The 16,482-nt window shown below is 43.1% G+C and overlaps 1 protein-coding gene across 2 annotated transcripts in view; it reads right to left on the bottom strand.

Moving 5' to 3' along the window:
• The window catches only part of GALNT17 (polypeptide N-acetylgalactosaminyltransferase 17), a 362,022-nt gene that overhangs the window by 162,736 nt on the left and 182,804 nt on the right, over window positions 1–16,482 (bottom strand). For both annotated transcript variants that reach the window (XM_019493492.2, XM_019493493.2), the window contains 2 exons: window positions 15,986–16,160; window positions 13,351–13,548 (listed from right to left, as the gene is read on the bottom strand). In XM_019493492.2, coding sequence (XP_019349037.1) covers window positions 13,351–13,548; window positions 15,986–16,160 — 373 coding nt within the window. The remainder of the gene's footprint in view (window positions 1–13,350; window positions 13,549–15,985; window positions 16,161–16,482) is intronic.

Raw genomic sequence — 16,482 nt, forward strand, 5'->3', positions numbered from 1 at the left:
GAAGGCCAAATCCTGCTTGCCTTACACACACAAAAAATGCTTTTGGCTTCTCTACAGCAACTGGGACTGAAGCCTGAGCTGCACTTAAATGTTTAACAGTACCAGTATATTGATTAGGCATGGGATTTTTCTTTTTTTCTTTTAAACAAAATACGTAAACCAGCAAAATCTACAGCGTGACTGCAGTTTATGTAGGCGTGGAAGTGGCTTACTCCAGAATACCTACTTGTCTGGAAATATGCTAGGTTGGAGAGAAATCTTTTTATACTGATTCCTTGTGTCCATGCACTGAGGGCTGTACTGCTTGCTCTCTATCTACACACACACACACACACACACACACACACTTTAATTTAAGCTTTAATTTATATGCATGTGTTTGTGTTTATAGCAAGTAAACAATAGTACATGTTTAAATGAAAGCAGCTCAAGTTTTATGTACAGATGAGTCCTACATTGGGTCCAGTTTTGAAGTCTTTAGAAAAAGGTCCTGCTGGTTTCAGTACGACTCTTGCTTGAATAAGGCCTTCAAGAGTCGGCACCGAGCAGGCTACGATTCAGCAAAGCTGAATTGGTTAAATCAGGCTAAGTCCTATTCATTTCAATGAGACTTAAGCTTGTGCTCGAAGTGTACCATATGACCAAACACTCTGCTGAACAGGGCTAGTTCCAGCTTTCAGAGGCCTTGGAAGTCCTAATTCTAGGGGCTGCACCTCTGTTATGACCAGTCCTCCATGAATTGGCCCAATCTCCTTCTGTTTCTGGTTAAATCATCCTGTCTCTGTGACTCCCTGTGGCAATGAGTCCCACAAGTCAGTCACACACTCTATGAAAAGAATTCCTTTTGTTCGTTTTAAACTCATGGCCCTTGTTCTAGTATTGCAAGAGATGGTAAACAGTAAAAATCCCTCTTTATTGTCTCCAAACTATTATTTAGTACATACACTTCTCTCATAACTCCCTTGCTTGCCTTACTCATGCAAAGAAACTTCAGCTTCAGTAGAGGTATTAGGACTAAAGCCTGGTCTACACTTAAAGATATGTCTTAGAGCAGAGGCTGTCAAAATACAGCCCGCAGGACAGATTCAGCCCACCAGGCCATTCTATCCGCCCTGTGGGGCCCCTCTAAAACACAATTATTACCAGTCCGTGCCGGCCCCTCTGAAAGCCTGCAGAAGATGGGCTTTCAGAGGTTGTGCACCATTGGACCGGGTGGACTGTGCGCTTCCACCTCCGTGGGGCTCTTGGTACTCCAGCTGGGAGATGCATGCGGAGGCAGCAAGCGCAAAGGTGCGTGACTAGACAGCTGGTGAGTGGGGAGGGGAGCTCCTGCCTGCAGGAGTGGAAGGTTGGTACACAGCAGCAGAGGCAGGCAGCGAGCTCTTGGGGCGCTCATGGCCCGTGGCAGGTAGAGCCCTCTGGTAAAATCCCAGGAGCTACACATGACGGCACGGACCCATCCCAGCCCGCTGGTGCATGCCTTCAAATCAGACCGGGCTGGCTCCATGCCAGTACATGGGGCTCCCAGCACTGCAGGCGGGACCTGCACATCATTGGACTTGGCCAGGCTGGCTCCATGTGGGGCTTCCAGCACCCCATGAATCCCTGACACATACCCCACAACCATGCCCCCAACCACACCCCACAACCAATATATAATATTTTAGCTATTATACAATCACCACTAAGCAAACACATGTAAATTAGGATGAAAATATTTTTTGAAATAAAATTAAAATATGTTAGTAGATGTTTCATATTTAGTATATGATTTGTTTTCGTTTTTTTTTTCCAGTTCCAAGATGGCAACCCCCGCCCCTCCCAAAAAGAGCAACTTCCAGGGGTAATGGGAGGGATTTCTGGCGGCAAAGGCCAGGGAGGGACTTCTGGTCCCAAGATGATGATCGGGGTTGGGGCACCTGCCAGGGGGCGGGGCTACACTTGCAATCCTCAGCAGCTCACCAAAGTCATTAAGCGGCCCTCCAGCCAAAATAATTGCCCACCCCTGGCTTAGAGCCACATTCAAGACACAGCATTCTCCACAATGTCTCAGATACTTTTAAACTTTGGATACCTTATCTCAGCATCTCTGTTAACATCATACCTGCTCTGACATACAACACAATGCTGGAGGTATGTTCCAAAGCTCACGAAAATCAATGAGAGCAGAATCTGATCCTGCAGCCATCATCTATAAGTGCAAGGACAGTCTTTGAAAAGTGGAAAGTCCTTGAAACACTGCAGAGCACAGACACCTGGAGGTAGGCTGGAATTTGTCTTAGCCAATAAATCTGCGTGGTCTGCCACTAACAGCTACTTCCAATAATTAGAAGAAACTGCTAGCCCTAGCCATAGCCTCCTGAAGGCGCTTCACAGTATAGGCTGCAGAACTCTTTAGACAGCGAGACAAACCTATTAATCTTGTTAACTCAGACAGCGTTATAATTATCAGATGCCTTTATTCTCATGCTTTGCATTTAGTTCCACAATATTAAAAACGACCAGGCACAGAATTCCGTATTAAATGCATAACGCAGACAATCAAAGATGCAACAGCTTTGAACTATCCAAACCTCACACTGAGCTTCCTGTGCCATGGGGTATCTCTATGAAGCTTAGGAGCTTAAAGCATCCCTCTGGTGAGAGAAGTCACTTTGTATAAGCAGCAGGGGGTAGGGTATTTTGCCTTCCCAATGGTCTTGTCAGCCTTGCTCAGTTTACAAGTCAAAGTCGTCATTAGCTGCTTCCTCTCATTTAAAAATCAATTTAAAATTAAAATCAAGACCGTCAACTAGGTTTTGTTTTTCCTTGTGGCCTAATATTGTCCCTGAAAAACTTGTCACTGAGAAACAAATACAAAAGGAGGGAGGTGAAAGGTTTCGGTAAAATAAAAGTTCTCGGAAGCTGGCAGAAAACTTAATATTTGCAGTTTAACCTTGGGGCATGTGAAAAAAGATCAGATAACACAAGATCCTGACCCAAGGCTTCCCTTCATTCTGTGAGCTGATCTTTCTTGAGCTGTTAATAATAATAATAATAAAAATCAACTTGTTCCCAAGCCCCCTCCCCCTTAAAATGTCTTCACACCTCCACTTCATATCATTCCAGTCATGGCTGGAAGGAAAAGTACTGGTCCGTTTGGAAGTAAGAATCATATTAAAGGAGGAAACTATATGATATATTCATTGAAAAGTTTAAATGTGTAGGGCCTTATAAAGCCTCTCCAGCAACAGTAAAACATCATGAAATGATGCCTGAGCCTGCAAGCAAGTTCTCTTCTAAGCCTGATAGAACTGAAGGGTCTGGGTCTGACACTATATATTCTGAAACCAGTGGGATTTTTATCATTGATTTCAGTGGCTACAGAATCAGACACCAATGCAATGCCCAAACACGGTATAAGTGCAGCTGTTTTTAAAAATATCCTTCCATTTCCAAGAGAAGGGGCTTAGAGAAGAGTGTTTGCTGTGAAGGTCCCTCAGGTTTGCAACTGGCTGCCCTCGTGTGCTGAAATAATCCGGATTTATTAACCTTCAGGGCACTCTGCAGTGCAAATCTATATGTGCAGGCTACTACAGAGGTAGGATTTGGAAGGGTAGACTGCTTCTGGGGAAAGGACAGGATTTTGAGTGTAGTTTAATTTTCTTTTCTTTTAAAATATTTTATGGAAAAGGTGCACTGATTTTTGGATAGATGCCCCCCTATACACAGTTTTTTGTACATATGTCTATAAAACAATCGGATCCTATCTAACTGATGGGCAGTTGTCACTACGTTCATGCATCTTACCTAGCATACAAGCAAACACTTGCACAAATATCTTTTTTCCAGACATACCATCTGGGGCTTTCAAAAATGGGTTCCAGTGTTGTACTAAGTCTGGCTCCTGTTGAAATCAAGGAGGGTTTTACTGTTGAATTAAGTGACACAGAATTGGACTAGTGCAGAATGCTTCCAAAAATCTCACTGCTTTTTATGCGAGAATAAAAATCTTATTGTAGTTTGCATGATCTCATGAAAAGGAATCCTTTAAAAAAATCCAACATTATGTCTAAACTCATTTTCCACAGTATTTCTGGGCTCTTTCCAAACAATAAGCATCAAGCAACAGGAAACAATAAATACTCACAATAACTTGACCTAGTCTTAGAAAGTCCTAGCAGTGTCATCTGAGCTTAACAGTCTGCATAAAGTCAGAGTTGCTAGATGTCTTCTGATAGAAATGCCACATTAAATATTCAAATGTTTCTTAAAATGCTCATAACAGTTCAAACAAGCTTGCCTAAAACTATCTATTGTGGTTCTGATGTGCTGCCGCAGTAGGTTAATCCCTGAAAAACTGAAGATGCAGCACAGAAGTGAGTTCCCTAGAGCCTGAAAACTCACTTGCGATCATAATGCATGACTACAGGAGGTTATTTTGGAGAAGCAGACTGATAGTAAGGCCAATCTAAAAATATGCACTCATTCTGTGCAAACAAGCACTTCAAACTATAAATGATGCCTGGAATATTTCTCAAAGGTTAGCCTGGCAGAGGAAAGAACACACAATAAATGGGGATATAGCTGGCAAAAAAATCTTCCCCAGGAATGAATTGACACAAGCTCAGTAATGAGCACAAGCCATTATCATCCAACGATGTCTGTCTGATGCATTAGGAAAGAGCATGCAGACTAGAACCCTAGCTCCTGATCCAACAATAGTGTGCCTTTCAGTTGACTTCACTATCATACACATGTTTACACCTAAAAAATCAACATAATGGGAGCCATGAATACACTAACCCAATAGATGGCAATTTCAGCAGAAGGGCTATGGAATGGGTGAACATAAAGACTGGAAAATCTTTCTTTTCCCAGAGATGGTCTTTTACAGTGGGTGCACACATTTGCTGAGAACTGCCAAAAACCTAACTAGCATATGAAGTGGAGAACTCCATCTTCATGTACAATCAGCACATTACTTTTCACGCTCGTTAAATTCTCTTTCACAGCATAAGATTAAAGAGGAAAATAAATAGGAGAAAAAAACAAAAGAATGAAAAAAATGTTTTTTTTTAACAGAAAACACAATTTAAAGGCAGCCAATACATATAGAGCCCCCACTAACCCTGGCACAGGGAGCAAACATGAGTTCTACATACTACATAAGCTCCATGACTGATGCAATAACACTGAAATAAGCACTGAGTCTAATTGCTACAATACTGACAGTGCCCAAAGTCGGGCACCTACAGTGCCATACTTTGTTCCCACTCTTGCATCTGCTATCTGTTAGGGTAGCCTACTGCCTGGGTGCGAGTTTCCACAGACTCTCCAAGATCAGGAGAACGGCAGTGTAAGGAAGGCATTGGGCAATGAGGATGTATTCTAGCTTAGGCAATCAAAATAAGTTGGGAGGGGTTGAGTCCCTGCCACTTGCATGGGCTTCAGTCAAAGAGGGAGTATTGGTCACAGAAAGCTTTAGAGACAGTAAAATCTTGTCCTCACAGAAAACAATGGCAAAGCTCCCAATGATTTGGGAATGGAGGGCACTAGGATTTCAATCTGTATATTTAATTATGTCTCTAGTGTCTTACACTTCTCCCTTGCAACAAAAGGCAACTTAACTGGCTTGGAAGAGTACAATATCCCTATAGAACAGCAGTGGCCCACCTTTTTGGCAAGTGTCCTGCAAGTTAAGTCCCACCCCCTCAGGCCAAGGACAGACATTCAAAACCCTGAACCTGAATTGATTCAATCTTTGCAGGTTAGCCTAACTTGGCTAGGCTAAACCTGTTTGTAACCATACAGACATCCCCTCTGGACTGAAAAAAATGCAGACACATGCCTGCAGTGGCTCTGGCTAGAAGCTGGGGGGGTGCTACAGCAGCCCTCCCTTCCCTTCCACAGGGCTGAGCTGAGGGGCGGGGGGCATGGCCAGGGACTGGCAGGATGCTCTGATCAGGGAGGGGTTCCCCCTCCTCCTGACCAGTCCCGCAGGGAATTGGTAACACAGTGTTTATCACCCCATTAAGAAAACAACAGAGGGAGATTACCAGCTACCTGTCGATTCTGCCTTTGTCCTGTCTGCCACAGCACGGACCATAGCCAGCATGTGGTCTGCTAGTTAATGCTGTGCATCTGTGTAAGACAGAGGGGACAGGGGAGTCTTTGCTTAAAGAGGAGGTGGGGGGCAGATGCCTGCAGTCTTTGCTGGGGCTGCAGCCAGGGAGCAGAGGGGAGGGGCCAGCCCTGCTGTGGAGCAGAGAGCTCCACCCAGCCCAGAGAGCATGCCAGGATGCAGGGGGAGTCTGGCTTAACTTAAACCAGTGAGAGGTCTAGGACAGACATTGCATAAACCGGTTTGACTCAAATCAGTTGAGTCTGATGCTACATTCAACCAGGTTTATCTCAAACCAGTTTCAGTCATTCTCAAACTGGTTTATGTGCACTGAACATCTGTTCTGTTACAGGTTTAAACCAGTTTCTGATCACTTTAACTGGTATATGTGTAATGTCTGTCCCTGGCCTCAGCAAGCTGCGCTGATTTCCTCCCTCAGAGGTATTCCTGACTGCATTTGCCCCTGGATCTTAGAATGGAGGCAGGGGGCTTAAGCCTCTAGATGCAGCCACAGGGAGCAAACAGGAGAGGGGCTGGACCCTGTTGTGAGAGGTGGCATTACCAAGAGCCAGATTAATCCTTCTCTGGTCCTGCAACTACCACAGACTGAAAAGGGGATCCAAAGCCATGAATTTGGCAGTGGCTGCAGGGTCAGGGAAGGGTTAACCTGACATCTTCTCTAGCAGTAGCATCCTGTGCATGCTCTACTCGCTACCTCCATACCTCCAGTCTGGCGCCTGCCTTTACTGAGCTTCTGGGGCTCAAGTGATACATACAGCACTTTCCTCTGCCACTTGGGGCATGCATGCCATAGGCTGGCCACCTCTACTGTAGAGTACTGGGTGGTCGTGTGGTTATAGCACTAGACTAGTTCTTGGGAGATCCGAGTCCAACAAACCACATTTAAATTGGGTTCCATTCCTGGGTCCTTATACTACGTGCTGGGTGACTGTGGGCAAGTTCCTCAATGCCATGTTCTTCAGTTTCCCTATCTATAAAACAAGGATGATGATAATGCCTTCCACTGTCAGTCTTTTGAGCTCTATAAGATCTGGATATCATTATTATTACTCCCAGGTCTGCTAATGGCTCTCTGTGTATCTTTGGATAACATCACTTAGTTTCTCTGATCAGAACTTTCAGGAGACATCTTTGGGGATGTGATGAGCACCTACCCTCTAAAAATTATGCCCTGTTAAGTTGTCTGCTGTTATGGCAACAAACAATTGGGGCACACAATATGACATCACTAATAAATTTCAGAAAATCTGATCCCATGTGCCAACTGCACAATGGAGAAAATATATATTTCCCTCCTGCAGAGGTGTGTTGTGATGATAAATCCATAAACACTTGTGAGGCAGCCAGGTCCTGTGAGAATGCATAGCTAGGCAAATACGTTCATAATGGACAATGGCCATGGTTAGGTCTTCTTGTGACAAAACCTCTCCAAAGTGTCTACTGTTTCGTGATCAAATCTCACCAGCGATCCCCCTAGGTGGCACATTTCTGATAAGCTTTTGTAAAAGAAATCTTTTAAATGAACCCTTGCCTGTCTCTTAAGCTAAGAAAATTGGAATGTTATCTATAACAGCTGCAACAATATCAGCTAACATCCTAATCTTCTAGCTGCTCCATAGCAGTCGTAATATATACTAGGCCGTTTGAATATTGCCCTCTGCTTGTCATTCCTGAGCCATCCCCTGAAACAAGCTTTTTTAGCTCACATCCATTAAGCGGGCGTTTTGCTAAGTAAGTAAAGGGATTCTTCAGCAGTATGTCTGATGTCAGATGGAATTGATCTGTCCAGTTGAGTATAGAAGGTACACAGAAATATGTCAGGAAATTCTATTGCATCCATTTAGGAACAGCGTGTTCACAACATTGTCAACAGACCTGCAGACCCTTCAAGAGAGCTCCACGAGATTTTATTCCCCATAGGGGGCTCACGCGTCTAAAAACCATGACAACTTCAAGTCTAATTCAAGCAAGCATCCCTATTCAAGAAGGGCGCTTAACTTGAAGCACCTGCTTGACTGGGTTTTTGAGCAGGCATAGATTTAAGGGTGCATTTAATTGTTTGCCTGAATCAGTGCCCCAGAACTGAAGATTTCCTGCAAATGCACAGAAGATAATAAACTAGGAGTCCATCATGCATGGACTACGATCAGCCTGTCTGGTCATAAATCTTCTAAATACCAGTAATTTCTATAATGGGTTTGTTTCACTGAGCTGACTTCCATGAACTCAAGAACTCAGAGAAGAGAAGCTGGTCCCTTTCAAAACAGCCTCCTAGTTGGGCTAAAGCAACTACCAGGAGATGAGAGTCCTGCTATGGGGCACTCTGCCAGGAATGAAATTAATTTTTTGAGTATATGAGAAGTTAAATTTCAGCTTTGGAATGTGCTGCTTCCAGATGAGATGATCAATCAATGATTTCACACCATTTCCAAATGACCTTTTGGTGCTTCCCATGGAATATAAAAGGGTGTTGATTTTTTTAAATTTGTTTTCTATGCCTTATTGGTTTCTCAGAAGTTTCCCAGGGCATTAATGACCGAATACTGTCCATGCATAAATACAAACTACTCCCCCAGAAGAAGCAAATCAAGAAATCTAGAGTAGGCTACAGGTGATAGTGTTAAGGATCCGTAATTGTGAATTACAGGCTTCAAATTGTGGGTGTTCTAATTTAGATGTGATCATTATATGGTAATCAGGATTTTATCTTTTTGACAGAGGAGGTCAAAAACAACTCTGTTAAGTCTGGCACAGAAACTCTATTTGTGAAATGCTTGCATGCATAAATAAGCACCAGGAGTCAGGACATCTTTATGTAACAGTTTCTTAACCATTATAGGAAGAAACATATAGGGCAAGATATTTTACAGAGTCTAACAAACTGCTCCTGCTGGTCATTAAAAGGGCCTTTTTCCTTGTGGGGAAATTATTGCAGTAAAACAGGAGACAGGAGTCAGGTTGAGATTTGGTTGTATTTTATAGGAGTTGCATCAGCTCTCTTTGCCTGAGTAATTATATCTTGTGAATTATCCATGAGAAAAAATCATCTCCAAATGCAATCCCACAGCTGTCTCCAGCTTCTCTGCTGCAGATTCTGTGGGTCCAGGCACACTTGAGCAAGTCAGAACAGCCTCTTTTTAATGCATAGTATGAATGGGTCTCTTCAGGGGACTGTCAAAAGCCAAGCATGACGAAGGTATAAATTTGAAAAATAATTCTCTCCTTACTGCATTCTTGTTCCTCTGTTACAAAAGGCCTCCTGCCTCTAAAACGGATGAGAGGCTGTTCATCTAGCTTTGCATCTTACAATTTAAGAATTTCTCATCATTCCTTGCTTAATTACATGGAGGAACACACTACTATTTCTGTCCAGTAAACATTGTCATCAACTGTGTACATGTTGCAGCACTGAATGGCAAAAAAACAATTGCAGTAGTTTGGTCCTGGTTTGTATGCACTTACACAATATAATGGAAAGAGGCAGTATTTCTCATTAGCTTGTGCTATGGACACTACCCATTTATCTTTCTCACAATCCTTCCCCTAATGCAACATAATAATGTTATTTTAGCAAGTTGTTAAATTATTGAGGAGATTGTGTCTGTTTTGGAAGCTCTTTTCCCTGTAGTTATTTGAAGGCATCATATCCTATAAATCCATATTCTCATAGACCCTTTCATCACCTTAGTGATTCCACGCCTCACAGACTGGGAAATCAGTTCCTTTGTCACTGGAATCTCTAATAAAATAAAGAGAATTCATTATACGTTCTTGCTACTGTCTGCCCGGTCTTTAGTACATCACCATTACGATTCTCAGATCACGGCTCTTGTGCTTAGTCCTCATTAAGTTTCTTGCACAACAGCTAATGCGGCTGTCTAGATTGTAGGAGAATAGGAATTGCCAAACTTGATAAGTTCCACGGAGCATCTTGAGGCTGCAGCTGCATTCACAGTGCTCTCGGCTGGGCTAATTAACCTGGGCACAGGGCCATGTGAATGTGGGCACGCTTCTTCCGGTTCAGCAGGAGGTAGCACGTGAAGAGCAGTATGGTGTTTGTAAGCACAGTGCTGCCTGGCACGGTTTTGTTTGTGGTGTGGATGTGCCGTGGATGCCACCCTTCAATGAGAGCTGTATTGGCTTCCTTAGTAGAAGGTGTAAGAGTCTGGAAATGGGTAGATGTGGAATAATTTACCTCCCATGTTAGGGCTCAGTCTGATCTCTAAATCTTAGAGACTGGTTAAATCCTGAAGCCTGAGGCTTAATATCATCAACTACACAATTAATTTTTTTTTTTTTTAATCATTCAGACATTTTAAGGCTAGAAAGGATCGTTATGATAATCTTGTCTGACCATCAATACAACATAGCCTGAAGAACCTCATCCAAGAACTGCTGCCTCAAGACTGTAGCTTCCATGCAGAATATTCTCTCTTCTACAACAGATAAAATAGCATATGGAGCCTACAACTACTTGCCCTAAAACACTGCTGCACAAAGCCTTTCTACTCAGGAAATCCATCACATTAGCTCAAGCTGTTCTTGATATCCATGTAAGGCTCCAGCTCCCTTTGTGAATCTTGTTATATTCCTGGCCTCCAAGACCTGTGATGGGGAGTTCCATACCGGTGGACTCTGTCGTGCCAGGATGCCCTACTCAGCTTACCCAACTTTGTGCCAGTCATTCTCTTATTGAAATGTCAGAGAAGCATCTTCATCAGCAGTATACAGGTGATCAGATTCTCTCCATCAATAGTATTAGGAGTGCTCAGAGTGCACGTCAGTGGGAGCTACAGCATATCTAAGCAGTAGCAAGAGCAGGAAAAAGCAGGACCAGAAGCAAAGCCAGAGCAGAGAGGTCTGTTCTGTCCTAACCTATTTTTAGAAGCAGTATGTGAATTGCTTAGCAGGGCTAGAGTGGTCCTGCCAAGCAATTGCTTTAGGGCAAGACAGCAAGTGAATAGCTGAATTTCTGACTCATGTGGAAGTCAATTCCTAAAGAAGGAGTGGGCAGGACAGGGAGATGCGACAAACCTGCCAAAACTCCCTCTGGCTCTGTCACTAAGACAAACAGCACTGTCCCATGTCTCAGGCCCATGCACTGGGGAGCATGTTTGACTCCACTTTCTCCATCGCACAGCACATTCACTCTTTGTCCAATTTGCCTCGGAAATGCAGCCTTCTCTCTCAGCCATATCTCATCCATCCATCACCATTGGTTCCATCTCAGCTGCTTCAACCTGCTTCTCTGATACCTGCATTGCAACTCCTTTCCCTCCCCCAATCCTACTCCCACCCACTCCATGCAATCAAACTTCAGCTTCATTTCCCAGAGATTTTCCTTGCCTAATGCTCTGACTATGGATGTGATAGTGCTTTGGCAGACCAGTAAAGCCTCTCTGCTGCAGAACAAATGAAAGCAGCGCACACAGGACACTCTAGGCTTCTTGGAAATCAGGTGGGACAAGCAAGGGAGAGAAGTCAGATGACAGGTTCATCTTTCAACATAATAACACAATGCATGAAAGAAGTGTCAGCTTGACCCCGAGCAAGAGGCCCAGGACAGCACCAGTTGGTTACAACTCATACGTACTGAAGGGCATCACAAGCTGGTGCAGAAGTCAATCCTGTAACCCCAGTATATGCAATACCATGGCAAGGAAATTTGGCACCCAGGGCAAACTCCACAGTGGCAGCCTGCCCTTGCCATGAGGACAGATCCAGGGGGCACACGCCCCCACCATGCTTGCCTGGAAACGCATGCAATGGTGGGAGCTGCCCTCCCTCTGTCCCCATGCCCCCCCCAAATGAGCCACTCGCAGCTTTATCCCATGCCCCACCTCGGCTGGGCAATGCCTGTTGGTGCCCCTTTGCTTTGGCACCCACCCCGCTCACCCTGCTTGCTACGGCACAGGGTATATGCTTCCACGATGGATGCTTGAGCCCAGCTCAAGGCAGCCACATCATTCTTGGAAAACAGGGCATTAGCATAATATCAGAAAGCTCTTATAGAATAGTAATTGTAGATGACATACATAAGCACCATCAACAACCAGGTATATTGGGGACACCTTCAAAGGCATATATGCGGGTCTTAGGTACCAACTCCTACTTAAAAAAAAAAAAAAATCACTGAGAGTTAGGGTTAAACTCACATTTGTTATTTTCTACTAGCTTTTTTTCCAGGTCTATCACATCAATCATTCTGGAAATAGCGTAGCCTACTAACAATCCCCTGTTAGCTCTATTATTTAAAGTTTAAGGCCAGGGAGACCATTGGATCTTCTCATCTCATTTTCTGTATAACACAGGCTGCTACATTTTACCCAGTTACCCTTACGTTGAGTCCAATAACTTGCGTCTGACTGAAGCACACGATGTATTTTGCTAAAGCGTATCTTCCAGAAAAGCAGCCAGTCTTCAAGAGATGGAGAATCCACCAATTCCCTTGGCTGTTTGTTCCAATGGTTAAACACCCACAGTCATAAAAAAAATTGTATCTTATTTATCATTTGAATTTGTCTGGCTCCAGCTTCAGCCATTGATTCTTGTTATGTCTTTCTCTATTAGAACAGTTTTTGCTTGAGACAGATTTTGTGAGGACAAACATCTTTAGTGTAATAGCCTGATCATTTGTTGGTCAGCAGGGATTTAAAACCATATTTATAGATGAAAGATTAAACACTTGGATCTTCTGTATTGGAGCTTAGGAAAAAAGCATGTCTTTTTTCATGGCTACATTTGTAACTTCACACAAAACAAGCCTGGGAGTAAAATCCTTCCATGTTTTAGTCTGTTCTAAAGCAGCAACATACTGCACTAAGTAAATACACACCTGTAGTTTTTTAGAAATTATTTGACAAATTTCATTATATAAAAAAAATATATCTAATTCCCCTTTAAGTTAAAAAAGCTAACAGTATGAATGAATCACTTTAAGTAAAGCTATCTACTTATCTACAGTTCACTGTTCTGAACTTGTTTCATACAAGAGGCCCCGATCCTGTATCCATGCCTGTAGCTGCTACTGCAGCCATAGTACTTTGTCCTTTTACTTGCACAGTGAAATACAGTCCTTCACCACAGTAACATCGGAAAACACACGCTCATGTCTCACTTGATTGGATTATGTTCAGGGCCTCAAAATTGTCCCCCTCCATCACTCAGTCATTCCAATTAACTGGTTTTTCTTGGTGGATAGACATTTCCCTAGTTCCACAACATACCTGATTGGCAGCGAAGGGTCCCCAGCATCCCACCAGTCTTTGGGAGGGCTAATGTACATGCACCACAACTCCCAGCTGTATCCATGGGCAGAGTTCTCATAACGTTGTACCTCAAAGTTGTCCTGCTTTATGTTGTCGATAGAGGGAAGAATAACTCTTTTCCTGTTTTCCTGGATCCGTGAAAGAACTGGCTCAGCCCTAAGAAGGTGAAAAAGGAGGGTGCAGGAAAGGGACATTAACTTCTTCTACAGTACAGACAGACCCCGTAGTATCTGAGCAGCCCACATATCTTAGTTGTAATAGTGACACTTCATGCAGAGAAAACAAATGCAAAGTATCTGCTGAAGAGCGATTATGGCACGAAGTCACACACCAGTTCAATGAAAGAGCAAAGCTATAAACTGGAGAGTCCCTCAAAGTGTGGCTTAACATGCCATGCCCAACCCACTAGACAACTTTCTTATAAACATACCTGGAGAGTAAGGATTGAACTAAATACCCAAAGGAAATGATTTATATTACTAAAATTTAAAGCACTGTAGCAATGTTACCCATCAGGGAGACATTTAGGGGTTTCAGGGCTTCCACTTCATGAGATTTCCTGCCTAAGAGAAGCCTAGACCCAACAATGATGCGGAACTGTTATCAGTTGGATGATAGGGTACAGTTACTATTCAAGTAGCAGCATAAGCAGCCCAAACATGCTGGGATCTTTCTTATACAATTGACATTTTTTATGCAGAATCCACCAGCCCAGCAGAGAATCTCATAATGCATGCAAAGACAATTTTACAAACTAAGATGATTTTAAATTGTAAAAGTATTGAAGGAGACTCCAAAAGTGGAAACAGTTTCTTCGTGTTGAGACAGCGCATTGCAATGGTTTGATGTGTTCACAAAGTTCTATTAGCTATGAATTATGTTGTGTTTTTAAAATGTATTTCCATGTCATTTTAACCAAGAAGGCATGAAATCAGGAAATGTGGTGATTAGGGATCAGGTTTTCAATGCTGCCTGCTTAAATTCACCTACATAGGTAGTACGCGCAAAGCCAATATTTACATATGCAGAATGGGTAATTACACACAAATGCTCAATTGGGAGCATAATTACCTACTTTGCACGTACAGGTGAAATTTCTGCATGCCCCACTGTGCATGCATATTTTACTGGGGAAAATTTAGAAAGTATATTCTGAAGACCTGCCAGGAGGCACTAAAGTTTTCACTGCATACATCTAAATTGCTCTTTAATTCCTTTATTTGCTTCTATAAACAGCATTTGCTCTGCGTGCGTGCGTGTGTATGGGTGTGGGTGTGTGTGTGTATGGGTGGGTGTGCATGAACATGTTTCCTAACTTGGAATTCACCCTCCTCCTTCTTCTACACTTACTTCTGAAAATCCCTCTCTAAATATAATAAATTATAACTAAGTACATAAAAGGATGCCCTATTAACCAAAGTCTTTTCTTGAGATATGTGCACTGAAAACCCAACATGGACCCCAGCTGCTTACTTCTGCGACATCCGAGTGTGTTTAGAGCTAGGATTTTGATCAGTCATTCCTATTCAAAACAAGAACCGTTGAATAGACAGGGGCTCCAGTCTATAAGGGGGGGGGGGGGGGGGTCAGCAACTGCAGCTACCTTTAGTATGAGTTGTGGGTACTCAGTACCTGACAGGATCAAGCTCAAATGGAGGAGAAAAGTGGCTACTCTCTTGCCTTAGTGCTAGAAAAGCTGTTTCAACTGTGAGTTCAGTAAATTACAGTTTCCCATACACATGAATAAAATCACATTTGAAGAGCTAATGGCCTGCACAGAGGAGCACTTTGCTGGGAATACAGGTACCAATGTAAAAACAGCCTTCTGAATACCTCCTTGAGCTCTATTATTAACATGAAAAATGGGATAACTCTGCACAGAAATCTCTCTCTGTTTGCAGCGGTTAGAGCACTTTCCTTGTGGATGGTTTTCGTTTCTTTCCTCTCTTCAGCTCATACAATGAAACGTGCATTAGCCTCTCCTATCTCCAATATTCTAAGCAAAGGGCGCATTTTTTTTACTGTTACATTTTGTTCAAAAAAAAAAAAAACAGTCAAAAAAAAAATCATGGACCTTTCTTATGGTCCAGACACTGGAACATAATAGAATTCCCTCAAATTCACACTCGAAATGCATCTGTCCCTCTGAGACGTTCCTTTTGAAGTGCCATCTGCTGTCTTTGCACTTTTGCACTTATTTTTAATTTAAGAAGAAACAAACCAATATGAAACATAAAGCTTCCCCCAATGGGATCAAAATGGAAAGGGCCATAACATGGGCACCACTTGCTTTTTCAGTTCCCTGCTGCCTGATATTTTTAGCTTAAAGGATTCACTCAGGGTAAGAAGGGGGCTCTGACCTGAAAAAATACAATCAAGTTGTGGGGAGGGGAGGGCTAGGAAGAATGCAGAAAACCAGGACAAAAGCAGTTTTGTACTCCCCCTTTCCGTTAGTGGTACCAGAGGACAGAATGAAGCATACAAATTAAAAGATCAGTGCCCCGTTTGCAAGATTGTCTGTGCCCATTTCTTTTCTCCTCTGATCAAGCCATACTGGGAAGTCACTGCACCTATACTTGGATTCTGTACTTACCAGCCTGCAGTGAATTCCACATGGGCATCAAAAAATCCAGTGACCTGGCCAGTAGCAGCTTTCCAGCCTTCAATACGAGCTCGGATCAGGCCTTCCCTTTTCTGGTTGCGCACCACCTTCACAAGCCCTGGGTATCGCTTGTTGACATACTCTTCCAGGGGAGCTTTCAGTTCCTCTGCGGGAGAGATCACAGAGAACCAACTCATCCTGGAGCAACTGCTTTCATATGGAATACAATTCATTAATCAACTCTGACCACTGATGGGTGCTAGCACAGTGCACCAGAGTATCATCTAATAGAAAGCAAAATAATCAGTAATTAATTTAGGCCTCGCTACTGCTAATTGGTGGGAAAGAAATTTCAGGTGCTGATAGATGCATGAACACAGCGAACGCAAAGAGAAGGAGAAATGTAGTCTTTGGCTAGTTTTTAACACAGCTATTCTGTTACACCCAGGCTAATGGTTTTTAAAGCATCATCTTGACTAAGAAGGTCC

This window comes from Alligator mississippiensis, chromosome 14 (genome assembly GCF_030867095.1).
Source record: "Alligator mississippiensis isolate rAllMis1 chromosome 14, rAllMis1, whole genome shotgun sequence".
NCBI classification, from domain to species: domain Eukaryota; kingdom Metazoa; phylum Chordata; order Crocodylia; family Alligatoridae; genus Alligator; species Alligator mississippiensis.